Genomic DNA, 15245 nt, shown 5'->3' with positions numbered 1-15245 from the left:
ATTCCACCTAAACATTAGGAAGAACTTCCTGACAGTAAGAGCTGTTTGACAGTGGAATTTGCTGCCAAGGAGTGTGGTGGAGTCTCCTTCTTTGGAGGTCTTTAAGCAGAGGCTTGACAACCATATGTCAGGAGTGCTCTGATGGTGTTTCCTGCTTGGCAGGGGGTTGGACTCGATGGCCCTTGTGGTCTATTCCAACTCTATGATTCTATGATTCTAGGTCAGTGGTCCATTTAGCTACATTGACAGGCAGTGGCGAAAGGGTGCTCTGTCACTGAGCTCTGGCCCATCCCTGTGACAGGGAGTGGCTGCTTGGAAAGGGTTATGGGATAGCGTCCTTATTTCTCATAAGCTGTGGTTCCCTTCTTTGGCTTCAAGCACACCTGGCAGCTGGGCAAGTACCAACCTGGCAGATTCTCGTAGCCCTCCACCACCACGTCCCCCAGGCGCTTCTTCCTCAGCTCCTGCCTTATTGCTTTCACCTAGTGAAAATAAAGAGGAGCCGGTCAGTTCACCAACAGGCAGGCGGCTTTAACAAGGCTGGCTGCGTCCTTCTGCAGCAGGCTCCCTTGCATGAGGGATGTACGTTTTTTGCCATTACGGGTCCTGCTGCATTTCTGCCTCTCATGTAGCTGTTGGAAGCATGTCAAGAGAGTGGGGAGTTGGCAATGTTTGCTACTGATTTATTGCTTCAAAGGAGTTCTAAACTGATCGCACACTAAAGTATCAGAGCAGTGCACAGGGAAACAAAAATAAACATGCAACACAGAACATGATCACAGTTAAAATAACAGGACAATGCCCAAAGAGAATCAGTGGGCAATAATTAAAAATGTTGTTGAGAATAGGCTTGGGCAGAGACTTCCGGGTTAGCGCCTCCGGCAATGGCGGATTTCCTCTGATCGGGAGGAATCCGCTTCGTGGAAATTAGGGTCTGGACCGCCACGGCGAGGCGGAGACCCATTAAAAACCACAGGCGGGAGAAGCCTATGGACGTGGGATTCGGCTGGCACCTTTTGCGCCTCCCCTACTCACGGGGAAACCCGGTTTCGGGGATCCAGAGCGACGTGGGGTGAGCGGCGCGGTGCTTTGAATCGACTGCTTTTTTCATGAAGTGAAGCCGCATTGCTGTTGCCGGAGAGCGCTGACTTTTTCCTGTGGACAATTGGACTTTAAACAACTACCCGTGAATAGAACGGAAAATTGGATTACTAAACGTCTTTAATTTGGCACCGAAGCGGGAAGGTTCCAAACAGGAAGTCTGCCTTCCGCTTTTGTAAATAGATTGAAGCAAAGACATTGCAAGCTAAAGTCTGGAAAGTCTTCTGTAAAGGATTAAATCTCCATCGGTTAAAATTACTAAACCCCCCTTGGAAGCAGGAGAAGAGGGGGAAAGTTTAGATTGTTTAAGCCTGCGGGAGAGAGAGTGAAGAAAGATAAATTACCACCGTTTCGAACCTGGGTACGGGCTGCCAGGAAGACCGATGTTTTGGGAAAGTTCACTGACTGTGAATAAAACGTATGTTGACAGATAGTTAAATAAGAGAAACATATTGATTCCAATGTTTCCTTTTGCACTTAAAAGGAGCAAAATATCTGAAAATCGAAATTAACTTTGTTAACTTTGTTGCTGGACCTGCTTTTAAAAGGACGGATACAAATAGAAATTGTTTCCCCTAGAGGGAGTTTTTGAAACTGTTGCAGGAGTGGAGTTGGGGAATTCTCCAGCTGCAGAGATTAAAGACCGTGAGAACTAGACATTGACCTTGGACAAGAATGTGGACAGAAGAAGCCTTAGTGATTGCTTTTTGTAAAACAAGTGCCTTATTGGAACAGCTTCATGAGAAGATGGATGCGATGATTACTATAACTGACAGTTTTGGACAAAGAAGGATTGATTTGGGACAAAAAGGGAATACTTATGCAGAAACTACTCAGGAACCGACCCAGGAATCTGCTTTGACATGGCAAGCTGTGGAAAAGACAAAGGAGGAGGTTGTTGTTGAACCTCAAGTAATACAAGTGGAGAGAGCCTCGGCCTTGTATGAACATAAACTGTTGTTTTTGAAGACCAAATCTGGAGAAAGCCAGATTTGGAGAGATGGAGTCCCGCTTGGATTGGAGAAGGAAAGTTGGAAAGATCCCCTTATGCAGGGATGTTCTGGCTTTTGGGGTCTGGTTTTGGGTCAGGGGGAGATTGGAGTTGTGGGGGCCTTTAACTTTGGAGGGACTTTGAAACATGCTTTGAAATATCTTTTGGATTTTAGTGCGGACTATGGAGAATGGGCTGACCTGTTGAGAAGGGATAAAGACATTGTTAGGTTGGAGTCTCCCCGAGATCTACTCCTCAGTGACAAAGGAAGGAAATTAAGAACAAGATCAGCAGAAGACAAAGTAAAGTGCAGGTATAAATATGAATAAGATCTGCAGAAGGGACATGGAAAAGAGTTAAGAGCCTCGGATAGAAGATCACCAGGTTGATGGACTAGATGGAATGGATAGAAAGGACTGACAGAACCCGAGACCAGGGAGAAGAGACGGTGGATGAAGATTGGAAGAAATTTTAAAAATTTATTTAGAGAAATATTGTAAAATTAATGAGTGTTAGAAAATTGTTGGAATGAGACTATATGGCTTTAGTAGAAATGTTATAAGGAGTTATGTACAAATAAGTTTTAAGTTTTAGGGTTCTTTATGGTAAGATAAGGTTAAAATAAATTAAGACAATTAAATGACAGAAAATAGTGAAAGATGGAAAGGATTTGCTGAAATAATTAATAACTAGAATACAAAAAAGGGAGGTGTGAGGAGGTCGATGAAACAAGTTAATGAAAGATAAAGATATGGAAATATTGGATTTGTTTTTTTAAAAAAATTTGCTTTTGTTTTTGGTTTTGATGTATTGTGTGTTTTGTTCTTTTATTCCTTTTTTATATGTATTGACTTGTATTGTTTAATTTCTTTTTTCTCTTTTTTTCTCATTTTTTTCTGTAATCTTAAACTCTCAATAAATATTATTTTTTTAAAAAAGAGAATAGGCTTGGGCAAATAAAAAGGTCTTAACAGGAGCACTTGTAATTAGCAGTCTCCATATTGATGTTTTGGATAGTTATCCTCATCTTGCTGGCTACTGTTGGGTAGGATGGAACTTTGCTCTCACCTGCAATATTTTCCCAATTTATTTTGCATGTGGTTATTTTGCATGCTTGCAAGATTTGGCTTTGGAGAGCTTTAGCTTTGGTCTTGCTGCATACAAACCTCCTGGCTTATAAAGCAAGCATTTTTTGGTTTCTTTAAATGTCTTGGTGACCAGGCAATAAAGTTCCCATCATCCCTGACCACTGGTCCTGTTAGCTAGGGATCATGGGAGTTGTAGGCGAAAACTTCTGGAGGGCTGAAAGTTGGGTATGTCTGGTGTAAATGTTATATGTAAAACTGAATAAAAAAATTATAATAATAAAAAATGTTGCTCCTCCTGTCACTGAGCACATAATAAATAATAATAATAATAATACAGTCATACCTCATGTTACGTTTGCTTCAGGTTGAGCGTTTTCAGGTTGCATCCCGTGGCGACCCGGAAGTACTGGAAAGGATTACCTCCGGGTTTCGCCGCTCACGCATGCGCAGATGCGAAAAAGGATGTCACACACATGCGCAGAAGCGGCGAGTCGCGACCCGCGCAGACGGGGGATGCAATTCTTTCAGGTGGCGAACGGGCCTCCGGAACGGATCCCATTTGCAACCAGAGGTACCACTGTAATACCTTTATTGTCAATGTACAACCTGTGTACAATGAAATTAACTGAGCCTCCCCCCTACACACAAACACTCAATCCTTTTGCACTCTGTGTTCTTGTCGCACGACACCCCAACCCCAAAAGTCAGTTGCACTATATTATTTTCCGTTCAGCAGCCTAACAGCCCACGGATAGAAACTGTTTTTTAGCCTGTTGGTACGACTGATTTCACACAGTCCCAACCACACAGTAACCCTCATGACGCACCTGGATCCCATAAGAGACCACGCATATCCTCCTGAAGTCCCTCTCTCCCCATTGATCCGGCCACCTCTGGGCCATCTCTTCCACCTTCTCCACCACCTGCCCGATCTCTGAGGCGTTGCGCCAGGAGCTGATGGCGGCATCCCACTCGGCGGAACCGGCGACATGGCAGAACATGAGCGGGTGGAACTCGGGGTGCGGAGGGATGTTCCCCATGGCGCGGATGGCGTCCCCTTTCCCAACGTAGAAATGCCTGGAGACGAAGTCGATGATGCTCGCCGCGGAGCGGTAGTTCTCGTTGAAGATGATCCTGCTCTTCAAGGCCACCTCGTGCTTCTCCTTCTGGTAGTACTGGAAGAGGCGGTTCAGGAGCGTGTGGTCGGCTGACTGCTCCCCGGCCTGCAGGCAGAAGAGTTTGGGGGTCGTCTGCATGTGGTCCCCCGCGAGGATGATGCGGGTCTCGAAGGTGGCCAGGGAGAGGGGGACCAGGGCCTCGCACTCCAGCATCTGGGCAGCTTCGTCGATCAGGATGTGGCTGAAATAGCCAGGGGTCAGCCCAAGCTCCCGGGACTGCATGGCGGTGGTGATGATGATCCTGTGCCGACCCAGTTCTTCCTTTGTGGGGAGGCGGAAGGAGTCTCGGTTCTGGGAGAAGCAGCAGTAGAGCTTGACGGTGGGGTCTATCACATTGATATTACGTTTGATGTACACGGCCCTTAACGGGACAGCCTCGGGGTGCCCGGATGTCACGTAATCGTGGAAATACTCGCGGATGTATATATCTGCGGCACTGGGAAAATAAGATGGGTTTACTGCAACCATTTAAAAACACAGAGCTTGTAACAAATCAGACCGTTGGTCCATGCAGCTCCATGCTGTCTACACGGACTGGCAGCAGCACTGCAGGATTTTGAGCAGGAGTAACTCCTCACGGAGATGCCAGCAGGGATTGAACCTTTTGCTTCCAAGGCAGACATTCTCCATGTGACAGCCCTTTAGGTAAAGGTAAAGGGACCCCTGACCATTAGGTCCAGTCGTGGCCGACTCTGGGGTTGTGGCGCTCATCTCGCTTTACTGGCCAAGGGAGCCGGCGTACAGCTTCGGGGTCATGTGGCCAGCATGACTAAGCCGCTTCTGGCGAACCAGAGCAGCTCATGGAAACGCCGTTTACCTTCCCGCCAGAGCGGTCCCTATTTATCTACTTGCACTTCGTGCTTTTGAACTGCTAGGTTGGCAGGAGCAGGGACCAAGCAACGGGAGCTCACCCCGTCACGGGGATTCAAACCGCCAACCTTCTGATCAGCAAGTCCTAGGCTCTGTGGTTTAACCCACAGCGCCACCCACGTCCCTTTAGACAGCCCTTTAGACTTTATCTATTGAAAGGGCTGCATGGTGTGGATCTCATATCAGTGTTATGAGAGTGTAAGCAACACATTTCTCTCTCCCCTTTCTCCACACCATGCAGAACTGCAATGGTAACCAGACGTCTGGCGTTTGGAGCCCAGCCAGGGCTGGCTGTGGGCAGGATCCTTGCATTGCTGGGGGTTTGACTAGATGACCCTTGGGATCCCTTCCGTCTCTGCCATGCAATGATTATATCAAGCAGCTAAAGGAACAAAAAGATACTTCTGAAACATTGTCACATGGAGGATGGAGCAAGCTTGTTTTCTCCTGCTCCAGAGGCCCTTAGGGCCTGAAGCAGTGACTCTCCTTCCTTGGAGGTTTTTAAGCAGTGCTTGGATGGCCATCGGCCACGGATCATCTAGTTGAGATTCCTGCATTGCAGGGGGTTGGACTAGATGACCCTCTGGGTCCCTTCCAACTCTACAATTCTATGATGCTATGCTTTAAAGAGCTTCCAATGTGCCTTTAAAGCACATTAAAATGGTAAAGGTAAAGGGACCCCTGACTGTTAGGTCCAGTCGTGGCCGACTCTGGGGTTGCGTCGCTCATCTCGCTTTACTGGCTGAGGGAGCCGGCGTACAGCTTCCGAGTCATGCGGCCAGCATGACTGAGCCGCTTCTGGTGAACCAGACCACAGCGCCACCCGTGTCCCCTTAAAGCACATTACTTCTTCTGGAATGATTTGTGCCATTGTGGCAGATACGACACACACCCCTGGGAAAATTTTCCTGTGCAAAAATCTCACTTGTGGTAGAACAAAAACTTTCCTGTAAAAAGGTTTTGCCCAAGAGGTGTGATACATAGGAACTCATTAAGGGGGGGTGCGTGCGAGGGCTGTTCTATGCAATAAAGTTCCAGAGATTTTTAGCAGATTATTCAAAACATTGCACTGTTTCCAAAGTGCTTCTGCCAGGGGTAAGAGTAAAAAAAAAACATGTTTGGAACACCACACCGTATGAAAGTTGTGCATAAAAACTACTTAACGGTACGCAAAAAAGCAAGTTAAGATGTCAGTTTTGTGAAACATTAGTGCGACATTTTGGTGGGAGTGTAAAAGTTGTACACATCTTTAAACGCACAAAAATCCCTTCCAAGATGTGCAGTGGCCCTCCTGAAATGGCAGCTGACTGCGTAACACCAGGCCAACATTAAAACTGCCTTTTATTTATTTTAAAATATTTTTAAATTGATTTTCATTTCCTCAAACTACAGAAACTATTGGGTCTCCTGGCTGTTGGTTTATATAGGTCTCTGCAGATTATTGAATGAATTGCTTGTTAAGAACTTTTATCGTTTCCCTGATTCTGGGCTGCCACCAGGGGAGGGATCTGATCCCCTGAATTCTCCTGTGGTTTCCACCCGCTGGTGTTCAGAAGCAGAGCCCTCTCCTCTCCAAGGACCCAACTCACCTGTTGGTGTGGGTGCAAATCAGGACGCGGGTCTTTGGCTGTTTGATGATCTCCAAGGTGGCCATGGCCAAGGTGTAGGTCTTCCCGGTCCCGAACGGCCCGTAGATCAAGAGAGGCGGCACTTGCCGGACTCCAGCCGCCTGCCCAGTGATGAAGGAGATGGCTTGGCTCTGTTTCTTGTTGGCCCTCTGCAGGAGAACCTGACCGAGGGGTCGTGGGATGGAGCAGGCCGCGACGTCGGGGAAGACAAGCTTCTCGTCCTTCAGCTGGTCCACGGCCCAGTGCCACTGCCGGAACTGGAGCTGGTCGATCTGGAACTGGACCTCCACCTTGAGGGACATGTCCGCACGGAGACCCAGCTCGACGCAGCAGCGCTTGGGCAGGAGAAGCCAGATGCTCTTCTCTGCCTTCATCTCAACGGAGACCTCAAAGACGCGGTTGTTGGCCGGAGGGTCCGGGGCCAGGAAGGCAGTTTTGACCAAGCGGTAGAGGAGGTAGCCTTCGTCGGAGTCCGGGGTCAGGGAGTAAGGGGCGGGGAGGTGGGCAAAGAGCTCTCCTGGGGGTGCACACTTCATCCCCATGGAAAGGGTCTCCATCATCTGATGAATGGAGATGGTCACTTGGAAGTTGAGCCTGTATATCAGAACAAGAGGGGGGGTCAAAGAGTAGGGAAAGAGGTTGGGAAGAAGGGGAGGAGGAGGCAAGATGGGCAAAGAGGCATGAATTTAAAATCTTGAATGATCAAAGCTAAACGCATGCTAAATAGTAATAATAATAAACAGGTAGACTGCGATCGACAGGTCGGCCCCCAGTTGTCAGAAGTCGATCACAGGCTCATTTTTGTCCGCGGGTAAAAAGGGACATGGATGGCCCTGTGGGTTAAACCACAGAGTCTAGGGCTTGATGATCAGAAGGTCGGCGGTTCGAATCCCCACGACGGGGTGAGCTCCCATTGCTCGGTCCCTGCTCCTGCCAACCTAGCAGTTCGAAAGCATGTCAAAGTGCAAGTAGACAAATAGGTACCGCTCCGGCGGGAAGATAAACGGCGTTTCCGTGCGCTGCTCTGGTTCGCCAGAAGCAGCTTAGTCATGCTGGCCACATGACCCGGAAGCTGTCCTTCGGCCAATAAAGCGAGATGAGCGCCGCAACCCCAGAGTCGGCCACGATTGGACCTAACGGTCAGGGGTCCCTTTACCTTTACCTAAAAAGGAGCATTTGGTCCCCCTCCCTCTTTCCTTTATCTGTGTACAATTTGAAGAGCGGAAGGCGGAGTCTCCGCTGGCACTATGACTTATTGTTTATCTAACCCCCCCCCCCGCCAAAAAATGGGTAGATCACTCCCACTTTTTTATTCTGTGAGTAGATCGCAGTATCTTGGGAGTTGGACATCCCTGTATTACATAATCTCCTAGAGACAACAACCCTGTATTATTATCCCCATAATGCAGAAGGGAAAGCTGAGGCTAAAAAAAGCAAGCCGCACGCCTCAGGCCACCTTGGCCTCACTCACTTGGCGATCAGCGCTTCCTGCGCCTCTTCCTCCCTGAACAGGAAGTTGTGCATCTGCTCGCGGTAGTTCAGGCGGGCGATGGGCTTGCCCTGGGCGCCACGCTGGAAGTCCAGCGAGAGGGACGGGGCCTTGTACTTGGCCAGCAGCTCCAGCTCCTGCCCGGTGCGCTCCACGCTGGGCACCACCACCCGGTTGCCGCTGTGCCACCGCTCAAAGTCCACGAAGCGGCTGCTCTGCCCCGCGGACGACGGGTCCACTTGCCAGGGGGCCTCCCTCTGCCCCACCCGGGCCTGCAGCTTCCGGAGCAGGACCGGGCGAGCGCCGAAGTCGAACACCAGCCACTGCTCGTAGACGCCAAAGGTCTGGCACTCCAGGCACACCTCCACCTCCGTCGCTGGCGGAGACGCCCGTACAGCCTTGAATCTTTCTCCCGAGGCGTAGGTGAGACCTCGCTTGAGCCCGCTCCCTGCCAGGTAGAAGGCAGCGCCAGGAACGCGCTTCAGCAGGGCCACATGCACCAGCGGCTTCTGAAATTGGAAGGCAGCCATGTTATCTCACGTCATATAATAATAATAATAATAATAATAATAATAATAATAATAATAATAAAATTCATTATTTATACCCCACCCATCTGGCTGGGCTTCCCCAGCCACTCTGGGCGGCTTCCAACCAAATATTAAAATACAGCAATACATCAAACATTAAAAGCTTCCCTGAACAGGGCTGCCTTCAGATGTCTTCTAAAAGTCAGATAGTTGTTTATTTCCTTGACATCTGATGGGAGGTCATTCCACAGGGCAGGCGCCACTACCGAGAAGGCCCTCTGCCTGGTTCCCTGTAGCTTTGCTTCTCGCAATGAGGGAACCGCCAGAAGGCCCTCGGCGCTGGACCTCAGTGTCTGGGCTGAACGATGGGGGTGGAGACACTCCTTCAGGTATACTGGGCAATGACCATTTAGGGCTTTAAAGGTCAGCACCAACACTTTGCATTGTGTTCGGAAACGTACTGGGAGCCAATGTAGGTCTTTCAAGACCGGTGTTATGTGGTCTTGGTGGCTGCTCCCAGTCCCCAGTCTAGCTGTCGCATTCTGGATTAATTGCAGTTTCTGGGTCACCTTCAAAGGTAGCCCCACATAGAGCGCATTGCAGTAGTCCAAGCGGGAGATAACCAGGGCATGCACCACTCTGGCGAGACAGTCTGTGGGCAGATAGGGTCTCAGCCTGCATACCAGATGGAGCTGGTAGACAACCTCCCTGGACACAGAATTGACCTGTGCCTCCATGGACAGCTGTGAGTCCAAAATGACTCCTAGGCTGCGCACCTGGTCCTTCAGGGGCACAGTTACCCCATTCAGGCCCAGGGAGTCCTCCACACCCGCCCGCCTCCTGTCCCCCAAAAACAGTACAGTGGTACCTCGGGTTACAGATGCTTCAGGTTACAGACTCCACTAACCCAGAAATAGTACCTCGGGTTAAGAACTTTGCTTCAGGATGAGAACAGAAATTGTGTGGCAGTGGTACAGCGGCAGCGAGAGGCCCCATTAGCTAAAGCTGTACCTCAGGTTAAGAAAAGTTTCAGGTTCAGAACGGACCTCCAGAACAAATTTAGTTCTTAACCCGAAGTACAACTGTATTGCAGAATCATAGACTTGGAATGGTCCCCTGATTCCCAAAATAATTTCTTTTGGGAATCATAGGTACAGAACTACCTAAATGATATAGAAATTTATTAATGCATGCGACTACAGCGGCAAGAATGCTCCTCACCCAAAAAAGTCCCAGCAAAGGAAGAATGGATACAAAAACTTATGGAATATGCAGAAATGGCGAAACTTACTGGAAGAATAAGAAATCAAGATAATAAACTTTGTATAAAAGAATGGAAATAGTTTGTTGGATATTTACAGATAAATTGCAAAACAGATAAAAACATTGGCAGGATTATTGTAATAACCTGCAGTTTCATAAGACTATATATTTAAAGTAGATGATTAAATGAATTTGGATATGCAGAAGATATTAAAAAATAAATTTAAGGAACCGCAGGAAGTCAAACTTTGAAATGTTAAATTGACGGGGCAGTTTAATCCAACCCTATCTTCCTAAAGTAAGGATACAAGACTACCTCCTTCAACATCTCTAGGATTTATTTTGCCTTCTCAAGCTTACCTTGGAATGAACAGTGAAAACCCATCGATAGCGCATCTTCTTGTCCTCCGACTGCACGCGCAGAGGTTGCGGACAGGTGACCTTAACGCCGTCAACATCCTCGGAAATCTGGTGAGAGAGGCAACCAGTTGAGCCAAGCAGCCAGTAGCCAACGGCCTGGCCAGGGGAGATGGGAGCCTTCCCCCTTTTCGTCACCGTTCAGAAAAAAGATCCCTCTAGGACTACTTATAGAAATTTATTAAAACAAGAGGGAGGTGAGCATGAATTAAAAGAATTTAGGGAATTATCAGGGAAATAAACAACATGGTTGCATATCATCATTTGAAAGAGGTATTTAAGAAAGATAGAATATGAGGGTTTGGGGAACAAATAACTGGAGAGAGAACTGTTGGAATGTAATGTAAAAGTGCTGTCTAAAATGTATAAAGTATTATTGGAATGGGAGACAAAGGATGAGCAAGTAAAATCCTCAATGATACATTGGGCAAAAGATATTGGTCACAATATAGACATGGAGGCATGGGAGCGATTGTGGATTACGGATATAAAATTTACAGCATGTTATCGTCTAAGAGAAAATGATATATCGTTGGTATCTAACACCGAGTAAACTGGCAAAAATGTATAAATCTAAACCAAATAAGTGATGGAAATGTAAAGAGAAAGAAGGTTCTTTTTATCATATGTGGTGGTCTTGTAATAAGGTTAAAGCTTACTGGGAAATGATATATAATGAATTGAAAAGGATCTTTAAAATAACCTTTGTAAAAACAAAAAACAAAAACAAAAACAAAAAACCCAAAAGCTTTTCTTTTAGGAATTATAGGGACAGAACTACCTAAATTGTACAGAATGTTTTTCATGTATTTGACTGCAGCGGCAAGAGTGCTACTTGCTCAAAAATAGAAAGAAGCTGAAGTCCCAGCAAAAAAAGAATGGATACAAAAACTTATGGAATATGCAGAAATGGCGAAACTGGAAAAATAAGAAATCAAGATAACAAACTTTTTATAAAAGAATGGAAAGGGTTATTGAATATTTACAGATAAATTGCAAAACAGATAAAAACATTGGTAAGAATACTGTAGTAACCTGCAGTTTCATAAGAGTATATATTTAAAGTAGCTAAATAAATGAGCAAATTAAATGAATTTGGATATGCAAAAGGTATTAAAAAATAAATTTAAGAAACCGCTGAAAGAGGGGGGAGTCAAGTTTTGAAAAGTTAAAATGTTAAAATGATGGTAAAATTAATGAAAAGTATAAATTAATTTTTTTAAAAAAAGATTCCTCTGAAATTTTGAATGTGTTTTATCTCTTGTGTTCTATGCAACCCATTGGCCCCTAAGTGGTTTACAAAGTACAATCTAAAATATCCAGATATTTAGAATGCTGCTGCGTTTTTAGTTTATTGCTGGCTTTAAATCTGTGAATGTTTTGATGGTTTTTGCTAACAATCTTGTTGCTTTACCCTGTTTTGTAATCTGCTCTGAGGTTTTCCACAATCAAACGTTGCATATATTTTATGAAATAAATAAAAGAAGCAAACGTTAAAAACAAGCTGACATAAACATTTTTTATGTATAAGTTAAATCGGCAATTTAGTTGCATGCCAAAATTACTTGTTCAATCTGCAGCATAGAAGCATTTAAAAATAATTAGCACAATGAAATAAAAAGCACCCGGCCCACCCACCACCTGCTGCCTCCCTTCTTGCCCAGCCACTTACGATTAAGACTTCGTTGTGGCTTTCCTGGTATTCAGCAAGAAGCCGGTCCTGATACGAAAGGAGGCCATACTGTTTGGCGGTCCGCTTGTTCTTCTCAGAGACCTTTGCCCGCTGAATCCACTCTTCCAGCTCCTGGGCAGAATGGGCGTAGATGCAGTCTTCCCCATATTCACAGACATCAACTCTGCAGGAAGACACCGACACAGAGGCAGCTGTTGACTTATATGGGATAAAGGAATTGAGACAGGGGCTTTTGGAACAGCCACGCCCCATCAATCTGCACAGCCACGCCCAGGGGCGCTGAAAAAGCAAAGGTGGCTGGGTTGCCTTTTGAGTGATGCAAAGCGGGAATGGGAACTGATCTCCAAAGTGTTCTGGGTAATCTGAGTTAAACCCATCGCCCACTGAGGTCCAGCTCCGAGGGCCTTCTGGCGGTTCCCTCCCTGCGAGAAGCAAGGTTTCTGGGCATAATTCAAAGTGTTGGTGCTGACCTTTAAAGCCCTAAACAGCCTCAGCCCAGTATACCTGAAGGAGCATCTCCATCCCAATCATTCTGCCCGGACACTGAGGTCCAGCGCCAAGGGCCTTCTAGTGGTTCCCTCCCTGAGAGAAGCGAGGTTACAGGGAACCAGGCAGAGGGCTTCTCAGTGGTGGCACCCACCCTGTGGAACACGCTCCCATCAGATGCCAAGGAAATAAACAACTATCTGATGTTTAGAAGACGTCTGAAGGCAGCCCTGCTTAGGGAAGTTTTTAAAGTTTTATTCTGTTTTTAGTGTTCTGTTGGGAGCTGCCCAGAGTAGCTGGGGAAACCCAGCCAGAAGGGTGGGGTATAAATAATAAATTGTTGTTGTTGTTGTTGTTTACACTCTGGCTTTTCCCCTGACAGAGCGTCAAGGTGGTTTACGGTTAAAATGATTACCGCTAAAAACAAAAAATCCATCATCAATAAACAAATATGTATGCATGCTGAGATTCCTGCATTGCTGGGGCTTCTACTAGATAAGGCCTTTCCAACTCAACAATTCTATGGTTCTACACATGTCATACATATAAGTGCAATAACACCAGTCATTTTATTAAAAGCAGTCGGTTCCCCCAAGCCACTTAGAACAAGAAAGTCATCACCTGCCATCGGTAGGACAAGGAGGGAGCCAGTCTGGTTTCTCGGGGTGGGAGAAGTCCCAAAGTTTGGGAGCAGCCACCGAGAAGGCCCTGTCCTCTGTTCTCCACCAAACATGCCTGCGATGGTGGAGGGACTGAGAGAACGCCGCCCCCTTAAGACATGGGTAGGCAAACTAAGGCCCGAGGGCCAGATCCGGCGCAATTGCCTTCTAAATCCAGCCCGTGGACAGTCCAGGAATCAGCATGTTTTTACATGAGTAGAATGTGTGCTTTTATTTAAAATGCATCTCTGGGTTATTTGTGGGGCATAGGAATTCGTTCATTATTTTTTTCAAAATATCGTCCAGCCCCCCCCCAACAAGGTCTGAGGGACAGTGGACCGGCCCCCTGCTGAAAAAGTTTGCTGGCCCCTGGGATAGAGTTTGGGAGATTGGGAGTGAGAGGAGAGAGAGTTGGTTCTGGGTAGAAACATCCACTCTGAGGAATATATCCCAAGCTAGAGAAAGGAGTCTCTGAGCTTAGGGTGAAGGACAGTGTGTGGTTTCCCGTAAGAGTAATGGGCCAGGAATTAACTGGGAGGCTGAAGCTGAGCCAGAAGAAGCTGGAAAGATAGTCTACTTAGGTCTCATTCCAGTCAGGAGGGGAGAGATTCTCCTACAAAAAGAGAAGACTCCCAAAACAGTTAAGAGGGTTGTGGAGATCCCTCGGGTCTGTTGCTTGGAGTACCTCAGGAGTAGGGTTGTCAAAGGGGTGTTTAACTCACAGGAAGCACCAACTTGTTTAAGAACCAAAGTATTAAGCGGCAACAGCTGTGCAACAACTGAGAAAGAACTGAAGTGAAAATGACATTATAATCTGAAGTATCCTATGTCTTCATTCATTTTTTTTTCTCTTCAAAATATAGTCCGGCCCAACACAAGATCTGAGGGACAGTGGACCGGCCCCCTGCTGAAAAAGTTTGGTGACTCCTGCCTTAAGATGTCAGGGCCTAGACAGCTTGGACCTAAGCCTTTTGGGGCTTTATAGGTCCTAACGGGCATTTTGAATAATAATTAATAATAATAATAATTTATTTATACCCCGCCCTTCCTGGCTCAGGGCGGCTAACAACAAATTTAAAACACTTTTAAATTGATGCAACAAAAAACAGCATAAAATACCATATAAAATGTGAATAACAATAAATTCAGAATTCAAAAATCGATTTAGGGAGAAAATCCATCCAATAAACATTAGGGGATCACCAGGGCTAGCTGGCTAAATTAGTCCTATTTGGGCCAGCGCGGAGACCAGGGGAGAATTAGCTGTGGGATCCCAGAGCGGGTAATCTTCATAAAAAGGGGAGAGGGAGGGAAGGAAGGGGAATAAAAGATCAGGCTAAGTTCAAATGGAAAGCCAGGTGGAATAGCTCTGTCTTACAGGCCCTGCGGAAGGAAGTGAAATCCTGCAGGGCCCTGGTCTCATGGGACAGAGCATTCCACCAGTTTGGAGCCATCACTGAGAAGGCCCTGGCCCTGGTGGAGGATAATCTAGATGGAGGGCCACCTTCCCGTCTGTGTAACGTTCCAGGGGCCAAAGAGGGCAGGGCAATCAATTCCTTTTGCACAGAAGCGACGTCACATTCACACAACGCTCACTTATCCTGCAGGGTCCTGTTCTCATGGGACAGAGCCTGGAAACAGACCAACAGCCAGTAGAGTGGTTGCAAAAAGAGTTTTGCCTGCTCCCTATAACCAGCCCCGGTCAACAATCTGGCTGCAGCTCCCTGTGCCAGCTCCAGTTTCTGAACATTTTGCCAAGGCAGCCCCACTTGGAGCATATTGCAATAATCCAATTGGGATGTAACTTTTAACTGCGCAAATGCACTCCTGGCCGCCAGAGAGACTCAGGAAA

General features: G+C 46.7%; 1 protein-coding gene across 1 annotated transcript in view; it reads right to left on the bottom strand.

Annotated features, from left to right (window-relative positions):
- The window catches only part of HELZ2 (helicase with zinc finger 2), a 57176-nt gene that overhangs the window by 24099 nt on the left and 17832 nt on the right, over window positions 1-15245 (bottom strand). Inside the window, exons 3-8 of the mRNA XM_053394572.1 lie at window positions 12228-12411; window positions 10499-10606; window positions 8328-8854; window positions 6818-7450; window positions 4008-4794; window positions 407-482 (exon numbers count right to left, since the gene is read on the bottom strand). Of these exons, the coding sequence (XP_053250547.1) occupies window positions 407-482; window positions 4008-4794; window positions 6818-7450; window positions 8328-8854; window positions 10499-10606; window positions 12228-12411 (2315 nt within the window). The remainder of the gene's footprint in view (window positions 1-406; window positions 483-4007; window positions 4795-6817; window positions 7451-8327; window positions 8855-10498; window positions 10607-12227; window positions 12412-15245) is intronic.

This window comes from Podarcis raffonei, chromosome 6 (assembly GCF_027172205.1).
Source record: "Podarcis raffonei isolate rPodRaf1 chromosome 6, rPodRaf1.pri, whole genome shotgun sequence".
Lineage (NCBI taxonomy): Eukaryota > Metazoa > Chordata > Lepidosauria > Squamata > Lacertidae > Podarcis > Podarcis raffonei.
The sequence above is the reverse complement of the archived record's forward strand: the minus strand, read 5'-3'. Positions and strand labels throughout refer to the sequence as shown.